Source organism: Xenopus laevis, chromosome 3S (genome assembly GCF_017654675.1).
Source record: "Xenopus laevis strain J_2021 chromosome 3S, Xenopus_laevis_v10.1, whole genome shotgun sequence".
Lineage (NCBI taxonomy): Eukaryota > Metazoa > Chordata > Amphibia > Anura > Pipidae > Xenopus > Xenopus laevis.
Window position 1 is genome coordinate 61,252,794 of NC_054376.1, and position 14,773 is coordinate 61,267,566.

General features: G+C 37.2%; 1 protein-coding gene across 4 annotated transcripts in view; it reads left to right on the forward strand.

Moving 5' to 3' along the window:
* The window catches only part of LOC108712994 (talin-2), a 116,151-nt gene that overhangs the window by 56,030 nt on the left and 45,348 nt on the right, over positions 1-14,773 (forward strand). For all 4 annotated transcript variants that reach the window (XM_041588376.1, XM_018255611.1, XM_041588377.1 and 1 more), the window contains 10 exons: positions 26-130; positions 3,675-3,830; positions 4,681-4,782; positions 5,790-5,866; positions 6,251-6,434; positions 10,951-11,064; positions 11,226-11,334; positions 11,419-11,627; positions 13,093-13,191; positions 13,276-13,443. In XM_041588376.1, coding sequence (XP_041444310.1) covers positions 26-130; positions 3,675-3,830; positions 4,681-4,782; positions 5,790-5,866; positions 6,251-6,434; positions 10,951-11,064; positions 11,226-11,334; positions 11,419-11,627; positions 13,093-13,191; positions 13,276-13,443 — 1,323 coding nt within the window. The remainder of the gene's footprint in view (positions 1-25; positions 131-3,674; positions 3,831-4,680; positions 4,783-5,789; positions 5,867-6,250; positions 6,435-10,950; positions 11,065-11,225; positions 11,335-11,418; positions 11,628-13,092; positions 13,192-13,275; positions 13,444-14,773) is intronic.

Consider the following 14,773-nt stretch of genomic DNA (forward strand, 5'->3'; position numbering starts at 1 on the left):
AAACAATACCTTTTATCTCTTACAGGAGCACAAAAACTGTGGAGAAATGACTGAAATTGAAGCCAAGGTGCAGTATGTGAAGTTGGCCCGATCTCTCCGCACTTATGGCGTTTCATTTTTCTTAGTAAAGGTAAAGTATTTAGAACATCTTTAACTTTGTTTAGGAAAAAAAAAGAAATTGTTGTGCTCATTTATGCTCAAATTATGGACATCCAGCATATTGTTCACTCACAGTAAAACTCACAGCACACTGTTCTAACTTCCTGAGGAAGGGTCTCAAATGTTGGACCTGATTTGAGCACTTTATTAAATGCATGTTTATAGTCCTGAGCTGAGTGCAGTACTTCAGAGGTCGGGGTAAGTCCTAGGAATTTTGCATTTCCAGTAAATAGCACATTCCTTGTGGTATTATGTGCTAGACCTGAATTTTTTCTTGTTCTGCCCAAATTCAATATTTCCCTGCTGGGAAGCATGTTACATCTTTGGAAAGATAGATTTTTTTTCTTCTTCCAATGGATGAGTTTCCCCTGCAGTCACATAGTAACTGCTCTTTGTACCTTTATTGCTGCTTCTTCTCAATTGCTTTTGTACCCAGTATACAAATTGTGTTTTAAGGAAGTGTTGAGTGCTGTTGTTTTCTGTTGAATAGAATATGCACAATTTCATGGGTTTATGTAGATTCTAAAATGTAGATTAAAATGTCCTCCTCTCCTCAAGCTACTTTATCTTATCTATATGGAATCTGCATCTGATTTTGTTTATTGAAAATGCTAAGAATTGCCTCTGCCAAAGTACACTTAGAGACATTTATCAGTATATTATCAGCATTGTCTATTTTTGCAACCGTGACTAGTAGCTGCTACTAATAGCTTCACGTGTCTTCACCCTAATTGGAGGAGTCGTGGTGGGACTCATTCTCGTATGTCACTTGGTGGGGCAATAGGCCATTTTTAGCAATGTAGGATTTAGGGAGTTATCTGGTTATGTTCCCATTTTTCTGCTGATGGGCTGCTGGGGGGAGGGGGAAGGGAGGAGGATGATTTTGCTCCAGCTTGAAGCGCAGGAGTAAAGAGCAACTAAAGTTTATCAGATCACAAGTCACATGGCTGAGGGCAGCTGGGAAACTTAAGAACATATCTAGTTCCATTTTCTCAAAATTAAATACAACAAAATCGATTTGCTTTTTTGAAATACTGAATTCCGTGTAGGATTGTGCTGGAGCTACACTATTAACTGATGCATTTTGGGGAAAAAAACATGCATTTCGGAGAATCCCTTTATAAAACAAAAACAGAGATGTGGTTTATTAAATTATACACAATGTGCCTACTAATTTAGCCTTCTACAGTCAGCAGAAGAGTTCTACAGCGTTTGGAACAAGCACATCAAGGTGCTGAATGGAGGATTGGTAGAATTGGCTAGACTTCCTGTGATTGAGCGATGTTGCCTATCCGCATTCCACAGGCTATTTGCATAACAACATTCTCTGTAATTTCTTTTTTTGTAGTTTATGCAAAAATTCTTTAGTGCACAATTAACAAAAATAAAGTTGGGCTGTTCAGAAATGGAAATAAAAGTATGTATTTTCACACATGATTCTGTGTTCGCACTGGCTTTTAAATCTTGTTTATGTGTGCATCATCACTCAACTTAGATGGAATATGGCTTACATCTATATCTTGAGTGATGTCATCTTAGTAGTTCATTCGTCTTGTAACTATTAAAATCATATCCAAAACAAGCCATACACTTTAAGCACAGAGCTGCTGATGCACAAAATCTTTTACTTTACCACTGCTGCACAATTGTCTGAAAATGTGGAAGTAGGCATTTTAAAACAATTACCTGGAATTCCAGTGAATTACAAGGGGCAGGTATTGATAGGTGCCTTACCGCCTGTGGGAGAGGAGATGTAGCGCCAGGTGATGAAGCCGCAATGACTGACTGGGGCCTTTGTCTCTCAGAAGTGGCAATTTCACACTGGCAACAAAGTTCCCTGTCTCTTATTGCCCTAAGTGTTTCAGCAAAAGCTTTCTTATCAGAATATTATCTGTTTAATGTTTTCAGTTGCTTCATTGCTTTTAATTAAACCAGTGTTATTCTCAATTATTTATACAGTGCCATCATATTCCACATCACTGTATAGATATTTTGCATCATTCACATCCGTCCCTGTTCCAGTAAGTTTCAAATTCGAAGGTTTTTGTCACATTTACACATACTTTGGCCAAAATGATCAAGAGTGCTGGAGGAAACCATAGTACTAGAGTAAACCCATGTAGACACAGGGAGAATATACAAACTCATTGCTGATAGCACCCAAGCCAGAATAGAACTGGAAGGCAGAGGTTCTGCTTGATGGACAATTAAAAGCCACTGTAAATTATTTTCTCATGTTACTTACAATTGAATCATCTTTCAGTATATGACCAGTTCCTGTTTGGTCCTGTAAACTAGTTACATTGAATTTTCTACTTGAATATTTTTAGTATTGATCCATGTGACCTTTTTTGATAATTCCTTTTCATTACATCCATATGTTTGGATGTCTTCCTTTAGAAAATCTGACTTCACATCAGGTTCTTCCTGCTTCACATGAATTTTCTTTCATCTCCTTTGGTGCTTTCTTTCCCAATTACCTAGTTAAGGTCTGATTGTTTAATTTAGACATTCTTAAGTCAGACCTCTAATTTTACTGTCTAGATTCGTTAACCTCACATTGATTTAGAATGAAAAGAAAACATTTAATCTCTCACCTCTGTATTTGTTATTAACAGCGCTTGAACACTTTCTTGTTCATAAGCCTCTTGAACTCGTCAAGGAATGTACCTTACAAGGCTGCTTTAAATTCTTCATGCTAGCATTTTATTTGGCTGAACAAATGGCAGTTCCTAGTTACAGTATACGTGATGAACATGGTTTATTTAAGCTCAATGACACACTGGGCATTTAGTCATATTTACAAAATATCCTGCTGTGGGGGATACTGAGAATTGCCTCTGTTAAAACACAGTGTTTTAGCACAGGAGATTATTAGTGTCCCATATTGAAAGGTATTTTAAGGTGTATGGCAGTGCGACAAAATGCATCATTTGTCATTTCCTTAAAAGGGGCTGAGCCTAACTTGGTTCTGACTATCTTTGATTTTTAAAGGAGCTGTATACTCCTTTATTTAACATGGTTTTAATGAATAGGGCTTGTTCCAAACATAATTTTTGCCAATTTTAGTCACGAAAATGTTTTCTAAACATTGAAACTAAAGCAATTGTAGGTTTGGACCCTTTGAGGTAGATAATTAAATTACCAGTGCCCTGACAACAACCCCTTCCCCACGGCATCATTGATTACTTTTAACAACACAGTCATGTCCAGTGGTAAAAGTAGGGGTTGTATACTGTTAATTTAATTGTCTAACCAAACATGGAATAGCTGCAGTTGCACTGCTTGCCATGTTAAGGTAAAGAAATAACAAAAGCCATAGGGTAATTTTTTTGTTATTAAAACAATAGGCAAATAGACAGGTAAAAAGAATTGTTCTGCGCAAGCCCTTTTCATTGAGGTCATGTTGAACAAGGAGGTGTGGTGTGTACCTTTAAAGATTAATTTTTGAGTTAACCATAGGTAGGTCTGACTTGTAATCCATCTCTGTTGACATCTCCATTCATTTCTTGCAGGAAAAAATGAAGGGTAAGAACAAACTGGTGCCACGTCTGCTAGGGATCACTAAGGATTCAGTGATGAGGGTGGATGAAAGAACAAAGGAGGTTCTGCAGGAATGGCCACTCACAACTGTAAAACGTTGGGCTGCCTCTCCGAAGAGCTTTACTCTGGTACATACTTCTCTACTTTATAGCAATATATACTGTATATACATATATATATGTGTATATATATATATATATATATATATATATATATATATATATATGTGTATATCTGGAAAATCTGATTTATTGGATCTTTATATCTTTATGTATTATATATATTTTTCTTGGACATTCCCATTGTGTTGATAAGCCTTTTCTATATAAGCACAACTCCATGAGCTCATGTCATAAAGATACAGTTTTCTTTTTACCATTTTTTTTTTTTTTTTTCTTTAAATGTCATTTCTCTATGATGGCATTTGGAACAGTTTAATCACCCCAAACTAATTACACCATGTTATCGAAATATCCTCTTAAATTTTACTTTGTAGACATGGCATGGCAGCCATAATTTTATCAAAACTCTCTATACAAGCTATGTCCATCACATTGAGCAATGATCTCCAATGGCTTGTGTGCAACATGTTTCTCACCAACCCCTTTGATGTTGCTCTCAGTGGCTTCAAAAAAGGTACTTGTTTTCAAATTCCAGTCTTGGAGGCAACTTTTGGTTGCATAGAAACCACTGGTACTGCCAAACAGAGCCTCCTGTAGGCTGCCAGTCCACACAGGAGCTACCAAATCATTGTTAAAAAAAGGTTGGGAATACGTGCCATAGAGAGTGCTTTAGTAGCATCACATGAAGCACAAAGTACCCTCTAATTGTGTGGGCTTTTTTGTTTTGCAGGGTTTGTTTGTGTGTGTGTGTGTACTGTACCTCTCGCAATTACCTTTCATTACATCAAACAATCTCCTATTTCAGTTTTTATTATTTTTGCTTTTTTCTTTCATTATACATCTTCTTGTGTTTCAGGATTTTGGAGAGTATCAAGAAAGCTATTATTCAGTGCAAACCACAGAAGGTGAACAGATCTCACAACTTATTGCTGGTTACATAGATATCATTCTAAAAAAGGTACTGTTATGATGCTAACTGTGAGTAAATCTTAATTCCATACAGGGTTCTACAATATGGGTTTTCTGAAAATGGCAGGGCTTCCACACCAAAATCTTGGCTTCTATTACAGATTCAACTTTGTGAAATCAGAAATCAGGCATTGCACACATTTAAATATGTGTGTGTAGTTTATTTTCTATGCTGCAAAGTGACACAAAGCAAGTTATTCAGAGAACCATAGCACCAAAATATTTAATATTTACATGTTACATCTCATAAAATGCGAGCAGCCAGCAATTGTTTTTTTAAGAATCAAATTAGATTCTATTCACAACAATTCATTCTGGGGCATACTACTAATTAACTTCTCCAGGTTGGCAGATTTTTATGACCAAGGGACACTCGGCCATAGATTTAAGTGAACAGACGCATTTGTGCTTTAATTAGTCTATATGGAAGCGCTCTTTTCACCAACACTAATAAATGCAATGCAGGGGTTTCCTACCTTAAAGAACAATACAATGCGCCAATTTGTTGGGCAGCCCCCCAGTGTTTATTATCTCTAACCTGGGATCCGAGGTATAGAACACACTAGCACACAGAACTTTACATGAGAATTGTGGTGGGAGTAATCAAAATATCTGTTCACCGCTTGTTATTTTCCTGACATATATTTGAAGTGGTCAGAACTGAATTGTACATGTGATCATCTCATAATAATGCTTTGGTGATTAATTATTTTAGTCAATAATTGTTGTTTTGTTTAGGACTGCCTGCAGCTAAACAATGGGAAAATACACTTAAGCTAAAATATAGTATGAAATAAACATTAATATTCATTGTGTTTCTGAGCAATAGTTTTTAATGAAATACTACTGGCATATTTGTTGCTTTTCAGAAGAAATATCTGACCTGTTGAGTGTCACTTTTTTAAAAAAAATGTAAAGATCATCCTTCTCTTTATCTTCATGATGGTTATTTAACTGCTTTCAATGTGGCTCAATATAAATCATTATTCCCTCTAGAAACAAAGCAAGGACCGCTTTGGTCTGGAAGGCGAAGAGGAATCGACAATGCTAGAGGAGTCTGTCTCACCAAAAAAGTAAGCCTGTTGGAATGATGCAGCATCTTGGCTGTAAATTTCAGAATTATTCGGCACAGCACTATGTATGAAAGCTTTTGATTCTGTTTTTGACAATATTATTGATCATACTATCATATCCAAATGTATACAGGAAAAGCGGTTTTAGTGATAACCTCCTATTTGCTGTAGTTAGTGGGGGATTAACATAAGGGCAACCCAGGCTGTCGCTCAGGCCCTTGGCCTCCCTTCTGCTGATCCGAATGCTGTCTCTGTTGTTATGCCTCTCTTTACAAACTAGAAGGGGCAGGGGCTTTCCAGTGAGAACTAATAGCAAGTTATTAGAATGGTTAATTGATGATGATGATCTATCTCTAGATTAAATGTTCTTACTTTCTCTTTTAGGTCTACTATTTTACAGCAACAGCAACTAACCAGAGCTGGTAAACCTGAACTTGGCACTGTAGCTCTTCCTGCAATTATACGCTCAGGATCCAGTGGACCAGAGACTTTTAATGTAGGAAGCATGCCCTCTGCTCAGCAGCAGCTAACCACTGGACAGATGCATAGAGGACACATGCCACCACTGGTGAGAACTGCATATTTAGTAGAATGGTAAAATCTTGGATTGGGTGCAATAGTTTCTTGTCTTTGTTAAAATGCTAAATTACTTTAAAGGAAAACTATACCCCTAAAATTAACACTTAAGCAACAGATAGTTCATATCATATTAAGTGGCATATTAAAGAATCTTACCAAACTGGAATATATATTTAAGTAAATATTGCCCTTTTACATCTCTTGCCTTGAGCCACCATTTGGTGATGGTCTGTGTGCTGTCTCAGAGATCACCTGACCAGAAATACTACAACTCTAACTGTAACAGGAAGAAGTGTGGAAGCAAAAGACACAACTCTGTCTGTTAATTGGCTCATGTGACCTAACATGTATGGCTTGTTGGTATGTTTGTGAGTACAGTGAATCCTACGATCCCAGGGGGCGGCCCTTATTTTTTAAAATGGCAATTTTCTATTTATGATTACCCAATGGCACATACTACTAGAAAAGTATATTATTATGAAAATGGTTTATTTACATGAAGCAGGGTTTTACATATGAGCTGTTTTATGCAATATCCTTTTATAGAGACCTACATTGTTTGGGGGGTATAGTTTTCCTTTAAGAGGTAAAATATCCATTTTATAAGAAGAGTTAGCCATTTAATTTCTCAAGAGTTCAAATGTTCATAATGCAGCAAGAGAGAACCAGGCTCATTGGAATCCATCAGATCTTTGTTTTCATCTTTACAGCTACACTAAAACTTAAAAATCGAATTACTTGTTGGTTGTTATGGGTACGTGGACCTGGTAAAGTTTACTAGTGTTACTACAAAGGCTATAGTTGAGTCAGGTTTTATATTAAAGGATATGTGTAGCAATGTTGGCACAGTTGTTTGTCCATGTCCACAAACTCAAAGCAGCCAAATAGTATTTTTACATCTGTATCAGTGAATAGTGAACACTTTGGAATATTTTACCTCTTGTGCTGCTACATAACAGATATAAAGCCTTTATATTAGAAATTTTCAGAAATTTGGGCCCAACTTTTTCCCCTTTTTTCCATTTGGGTCACACATTTTATTCAGGCATTCATTTAATCGTCCCCCTTTTTTTTCTTCTCTCAACTCCTTTCAACTTTGTTTAAATTGCATTCAGTCTGTAGAATGAAAACTGTCATTTGTTTCTTTGCAAGAATGTGCATCATTAGATGCTCTGTTACACTTATCGCTCCAATAAATCGGCTCCCTAACAGTGGAGAGCTAGCTGTCTCTTCTAATTAGAGGAGTACATTGACTCCTAACCTAGTTTCCTCTTGTTTCGAAGAAATAACTTAAGTGATTTGAAAAATATGAATAATATTCCATAAGAGATTTACAGAGTTATGTTTCATAGCCTGCAAAACAGCATTAGTTTATGCATTTCAAAAATGCTTCTTTTCATAACTAATCCCTATGAAGGCAAAATTCATACGGCAATCAAGGTTGACTGGATACCGAGAAGTCTTTAAATAGTATTGCCCAGTCTTCTTGTGAGGCACCTCTGCCGTAGGTGCAAATAAGTAATCCACCACTTGAAGGCAAAATTCATTTCATGGAGTAATTTTCTTCCAGACTCCATCTAGGAATTTTACACTGATGGACACATTTTCCCTGGTTAAAGCGAGGACTCAAACTCTGAATGTTCTTAAAATCCTAAAAGATGCTAAATGTCAATAATCATTCTTCTAGTCTTAAGGTTTGCCCCTTTTGGCTCCTTTATAAAGTGCTGTCGGTATATGTGTATCCGATTCAACTCAACACTACTGTCCAATTGATTGTTTATTTACTATATAATATATTTATATGGTGGTGCAAATAATTCAGTGCATACTGTACAAAAGGCAATGGGTTTAATATATTCTGTATGTACAGGACAAGCCACAGTTAAGATTTTTAAAGAGGAAGTTTGTATAGAAAATGACCCTGCTAGGGTACTGGTCATACTCTTCAGTTTTCCTAAAAGTGAACCTCCCCTTGAACATGAACATTGTTTTTAATAACTTTTGGAAAATTTAAATTACACATTTTGGGTATCACTGTGGCTCATGTTTTAGCTAACCATGAGCAAATTTTCCAAGTGAAGTTAACCATAGAAATCAATTAACAGTTAAGATTGATCAGTCTTATTCAGGGTGAATAACAGAAGCGGTGAAAGTCTCTGGTTACTGTTAATTACTGCATAAGAGCAGTTTTGCCAAGTGTTAGTAAAAGATCCTAGCTGTCTTTTAGGCTGATCTTTTGCAGGAGCTAATTTTCACGCTACTGTATTTGCTTTTTGTTTTGGAAATTAAAGTGCTTTGCAAACATGTTAATGCTCCATTTTACTGAAATACAAATTCTATAACGAAATTGTATTTTTCATGACATTTGTGTTTATTCCAGTTTATATTTAAAATTTTAAGTTTATAAAGTGTTGAATGATTTCAGTAATCTTTATCACTTAACCAGTGTTCTCTCTAATTTCCTGTCATGTGCAACAAAAATCTCCTGTTTACAGAGCACTAGATAGGTCAAAGCAACCACTACTCTCTGTTTTCGGAGTTTTCCGGATAACCGATCTTTAATTTGGATCTTCATACCTTAAGTCTACTAGAAAATCATGTAAACATTACATAAACCCAATAGGCTGGTTTTGCTTCCAATAAGAATAATTATATCTGCCTTAATTCCAACCTAGTAATATGAGTTTTTTTTTCTTTTTAACAGGCTAAACAGAGACTAATATATTTTAGTGCCTTGTGTATTTTCATTATGTGCATTTTTCATAGGGCATCTGTTCTTAAGGGTTCTGTCTTGAATTGTCAGGTCTCATTGACTCCAATATTATCTCACTGACATTAACTAGAAATCCATTGTTGCTTTAAAGGATTTCTTCAGTATAAAAATAAAAACTGGGTAAATAGATAGGATTTACAAAATAAAAAATGTTTTCAATATAGTTAGTTTGCCAAAAATGTATAAGGGTAGGACTACACAGATGTTTTCGGCGCGACCCAATGTGCTTTGACAAAACGCCTGCGACAAGTCGCATGCTACAAGAATAAGGTAAGAGATAGAAATGTCGGATGAAGTCGCAGCGTTGACCCGTCGCAACATTACTGTCGGATCGCGGCGAAAACATCCGTGTAGTCCTACCCTAAAGGCTGGAGTGACTGGATGTCTAACATAATAGCCAGAATACTACTTCCTGCTTTGCAGCTCTCTTGGTTTCCACAGATTGGTTACCAGGCAGTAACCAATCAGTGACTTGAATGGGGGGCACATGGGTCATAACCGTTGCTTTTGAATCTGAGCTGAATGCTGACTCAGAGTTAGAGAGCTAAAAAGCAGGAAGTTGCGTTCTGGTTATTATGTTACATAATAATGTGATTAAAGATCACTTTGGTTATACACTTTTGGGCATACCTCTCATCTCATTTTAGGGATGTTATTCTGCCTTATTGGTAGGGATGCACCGAATCCACTATTTTGGATTTGGCTGAACCCCCGAATCCTTTGCTAAAGATTCGGCCGAATACCAAACCGAATCCGAACCCTAATTTGCATATGCAAATTAGGGGTGGGAAGGGGAAACCATTTTTTACTTCCTTGTTTTCTGACAAAAAGTCACACATTTTCCCTCCCCCTCCCTAATTTGCATATGCAAAGTAGGATTCGGTTTGGCTGGGCAGAAGGATTTGGCCAAATCCGAATCCTGCTGAAAAAAGCCAAATCCTGGGTGAATCCCGAACCGAATCCTGGATTCGGTGCATCCCTACTTATTGGTAAAATATGGACAGAAAAAAAACGATGCAATCGGTTATATGATTATTTTTACAATTATATATATGTTGGGTGTTGTATGGGTCCTGTATTTTATTTATCAATCACTGTATAGTAAAAATGATTATTCTGTAGAAGAACTTTCTGTACAGATTAATTTGGCAAAAAGAGTGGGTGATGGAACTTACAATTGTATCTTTTTAATTACTACCAGCCTGAGATATTACAGGCGCATCCTCTGCAGATTCAAGTCAACCTTCCATACTCTGGACAGGTTTGATGACCTTTGCAAATGCTAGTTGCTATAGAAGAAGGAGGCAGTGTAGATGAAACAAGGATTGCTTTTAGTCTAAGCAGTACTGAACCAGCACCAAAAAGGTGTTATCATTTATATATAGTGACTGGTAAAAACCTGCATGTTTGCTTCAGATACTCAAAAATAGTTTGTATAAATAAGTTACTATGTATCAACCGGGGAAATAAGCAAAGGTCAGATGTCCTTCATGGCTTTGTACCAAACTATGTTATGAAAACCTTTCACTTCTATAACATGACGTTTGTTTCCAAAAATAGTTTTTTTCTGTGCTGGTGGTACAGATCCAATATTTTTTAAGTTATGTTGTTACTGGTCCAATGCCTTATTGTTCCACTTGATGTATGCAAGCTAACCCTTTAACTTAAGTGGGCTATACTTGGGCAGATTTTCTCAAATACATTCTCTCTCATTTTGCTTTCAACATTACAGACCTCTGCCCAGCAGGCTTTGATGGGAACAATTAATACAAGTATGCATGCAGTGCAACAGGCTCACAGTGACCTAGGTCATGTAGACAACTTGCCACCACTGGGACATGACATGGTAAATACCAATTCAAAAAATATATGTACATGAAAAAGTATATATGATAATATACTGTATATAGATAGTGGGATCGTTGTTAGAGGACAAGTTCAGAGATATAAATAACAATACTTAATTGAATAGAGAAAACTAATTGTAGGATATGGATTTTGTTGTAGGCGTCACGAGTCTGGATTCAGAACAAAGTAGATGAGTCAAAACATGAGATCCACTCACAGGTAGATGCTATAACAGCAGGCACAGCTTCTGTAGTGAATCTTACTGCAGGTATGAGCCATTCTCCTTTTGCAGAAAATGTAGTAGGAGTAAATCGATACTTCCAAAATTCATGTGTTTTTTTTTTTTTTGTAGGTCATCCAACAGAAACTGATTACACCGCTGTAGGCTGTGCCATAACCACTATTTCATCTAACTTAACTGAGATGTCAAAAGGTGTGAAATTGCTAGCAGCACTAATGGAGGATGAAGTTGGCAGTGGGGAGAACCTGTTGGGTGCTGCAAGAACACTTGCTGGAGCTGTTTCTGACCTACTGACTGCAGTACAACCTTCTTCTGAGGAGGTCAGTAAGCTAGCACATTCATACTCACAAGCTTTACCTCATTTGTAGCTAGACAGGATCAGGAATCCTTTGAGTGAGTGAAATACGCAGTCATTTGTTATTAAAATGCTGTGCAAGAATTGAGAGCTTGCATTCTGTTGCTACAACATGCATCTTGCAATAGAAGAGTTCTGATCAGGGCATAACACTGAACTAGCATAACATCATTTCCTATTGTCGCTATATAATTCTGTATTGAACCCCTTATGTTGCTGTGCCTCACCTCTTATGAGCTTCATTATCATGACTTCGGCTGCCCTGGGTTTAGATTCTCTTTTATTGCACATAAATGCAGCCTTCCTTGCTTGAATAGCACTTATCTATATTAACACCTTCATTATTGGTATTGTATTTCTGCTAACTGCTTAGCCTGAAGTTCAGTTAGGATGAGAATTAGGGAGAATGGCCAGTTGCTGTCCTCGATATACCTGAAAGCCTATTCTGTCATTTACACTATTTGGGTGAATATGTATTTATTGTTATTGAAAGTGACTGAATGACTGATACATAAATATTCCTTTCTCTGTAATTCCTTTATCTGTAATAATTCCAAAGGTGGAACCATCAGTGGGGATTGAACTGAAAAAGTTTGACAACCCATAGCTCTTAGGTTTATGGCACATTTGGTGTTTTTCTTTGGTGGAGAAATCCCTCAATGCCTTCTGTCATGCACGTAAATGGAAAATGTTTCATGCTGAAAATGTCTTTCACAAGCCTTGACAGGTGCATTTCATTCAAGTTATTGACACATCGCATGAAGAAGTTATTAATTACTCTGCCAGTCAAAATATGGCAATATTGAAATGTTATTTTTGCCATCTGCCGTTCAATCAGAGAAAGCATAACATTTTTCCACTGTTCGCTCTATGTTTTAACAAAGCATTTTGTCACAATAACTCTAAATTAATTGAAATCCTACTGTCTGGATATAGTTTGAACATTATCTGTCTGAGTGTAATGTACAGGGTGCCCAGTTTTATCAAGACATTTGCTTTAGATTGCTTAATGTGCTCCTCTGTAGCACTCCAGCAGAGTTATCAGGTTAGAGTTGTACAGATTATGATCAAACATATTTTATCAATCTGTTTAGCCAATGATGTATGTGTGATCATCAGCAGAACTAATTCATGTGCTTATCTGCCTAATCCAATTGTTTGAACAACATTTCCCTTGTGAACACACAAGGAACTTGTCACTTACAGGTGAAGCTAATGGGTGTAAGATGAGGTTCTTTACATAGTGTCGGCTGTCGTGCCAAAACAAAAAATTACTCCATCTATACCTCCTTATGCACAACTGAATCCGATTAGGAATGACCAGTCCAATCTAATGCAAGTTGCGCATGCCTCTGTGTTACTGTATTTGTGTAATGTTTTGTTTGTTCTTTCTTTAGTATTCACTTATATTTTTTACTCCATTTTTACAGCCACGTCAGACTGTTCTTACTGCAGCTGGCAGCATTGGGCAAGCGAGTGGGGAGCTATTGCGTCAAATCGGTGAGAGTGAAGCTGATGAGAGGTTCCAGGTATTTGTAGAAATTTTCTCTCATCAGTGAAATGAGCTTTACAATGCTTTCGCTTTTTTACTTAGACTTGTTCTTTTCTTCTAGGATGTGTTGATGAACTTGGCAAAAGCTGTAGCTAATGCAGCTGCTATGCTAGTGTTGAAGGCAAAAAATGTGGCTCAAGTGACTGAAGACACTGTTTTGCAGAACAGGGTGATTGCTGCTGCCACACAGTGCGCACTTTCCACTTCTCAGCTTGTTGCCTGTGCAAAGGTAAGCACATAACCTTACTAGCTATGGGGGAAAGGTAGTGTGAAATTATTTTGCTATGGAATATAAAGACAACTGGGCATAATTACGGGCTCTTTCCTAGATCACAGTTAGTGTGGGAATTTTGCCAATAAATAGTATTGGGCTACTTGGGCAGGACTACATTTTAAAGTAAGGTGGTCGTGTAGTTTGGATGATTTTGTAGCTCAGTGGATGGGACAAAAACATTCAAAATTGCCACATTCACTTTTATGGCAATCACTTGCAAACTCAGGTGCACTTACCTGAGTGTACTTTCAGGTGATAAGAAAATAAGTTAGGAAGCACCTTCCATCAGGTTGAGAAACAAAAGTTGGTTAGAAAAAAGTAGACCTATGAAATTGCTCCTGCCCATCTGTCAATTCCAAAGACTCATTTGTAGCATTAAAACATAACTTTTAATGTGTATCTTAAACCATACACACAGAATTAATTAAAACCATGTAAAGAGCAGTGGGTTGGAATGACTGGAAGCAAAGGGTTGTAGGCATATATGTAATCTAAGGTAAAGGAGTGACGATTGCCTAGTCAATATATTCAACCAAACTTCACCAAAGGTGAAATACGGCAGTAACAACTGTAAAGCATTCCTTCAACCTCCACAATAAGTCTCATCACCTCTTGTATTTGTCAATAAGTCTCATCACCAACCCATTCACCCACATAAGGTCCCCTCCCGGAGGTTAGACATTGCTGTTTGTAACAACGGGTAACTTATCTACCTAGTTAAAGTGCAAGCCTGCACCTCTAAGTGCCTTCCGGCAGTTAATTGGTAGTTATAGATTGTTACATAGAGAATGCCCCTCTGTGTTCCGTAGGTCTCTGACTAATTGGCTCAGAATTATTGCTGCTTTGAAAATATTTCTGCTACTTAAAAGAATTTACAATAAAAACTTAGTAAAAGAGAGTGAAACTTACAGTGGTATGTTTTGGAGGGGGTGGGGGATTGTTGTACCTATTTCTTCACAGTTCCATACTTCTAAACTATACGGAGGAATGGGTATGTGCCTTATAAGTTATTTATATATATATTGTATATAGGTAGAACAACAAATATTAGTACGCGGGTGTTTCAGGGCTTCCGGCCTTTCTGATGCCGCCCCCTTTCACACCCGGCGCATACCACTTAGAGCGCCAGAGTGGGTGTAGGGGGGGGGCGCACGCATTGCTAGTGCAATTGCGCTCTCCAAACTAACAGAGAAGAAATTCAGATTTAATAATCGGAATTTAGGCTCCTAAAGTTTTAACTTTTCTTTTTTACTGGGCAGTAACCCATGGAAGCAATTGGGATTAC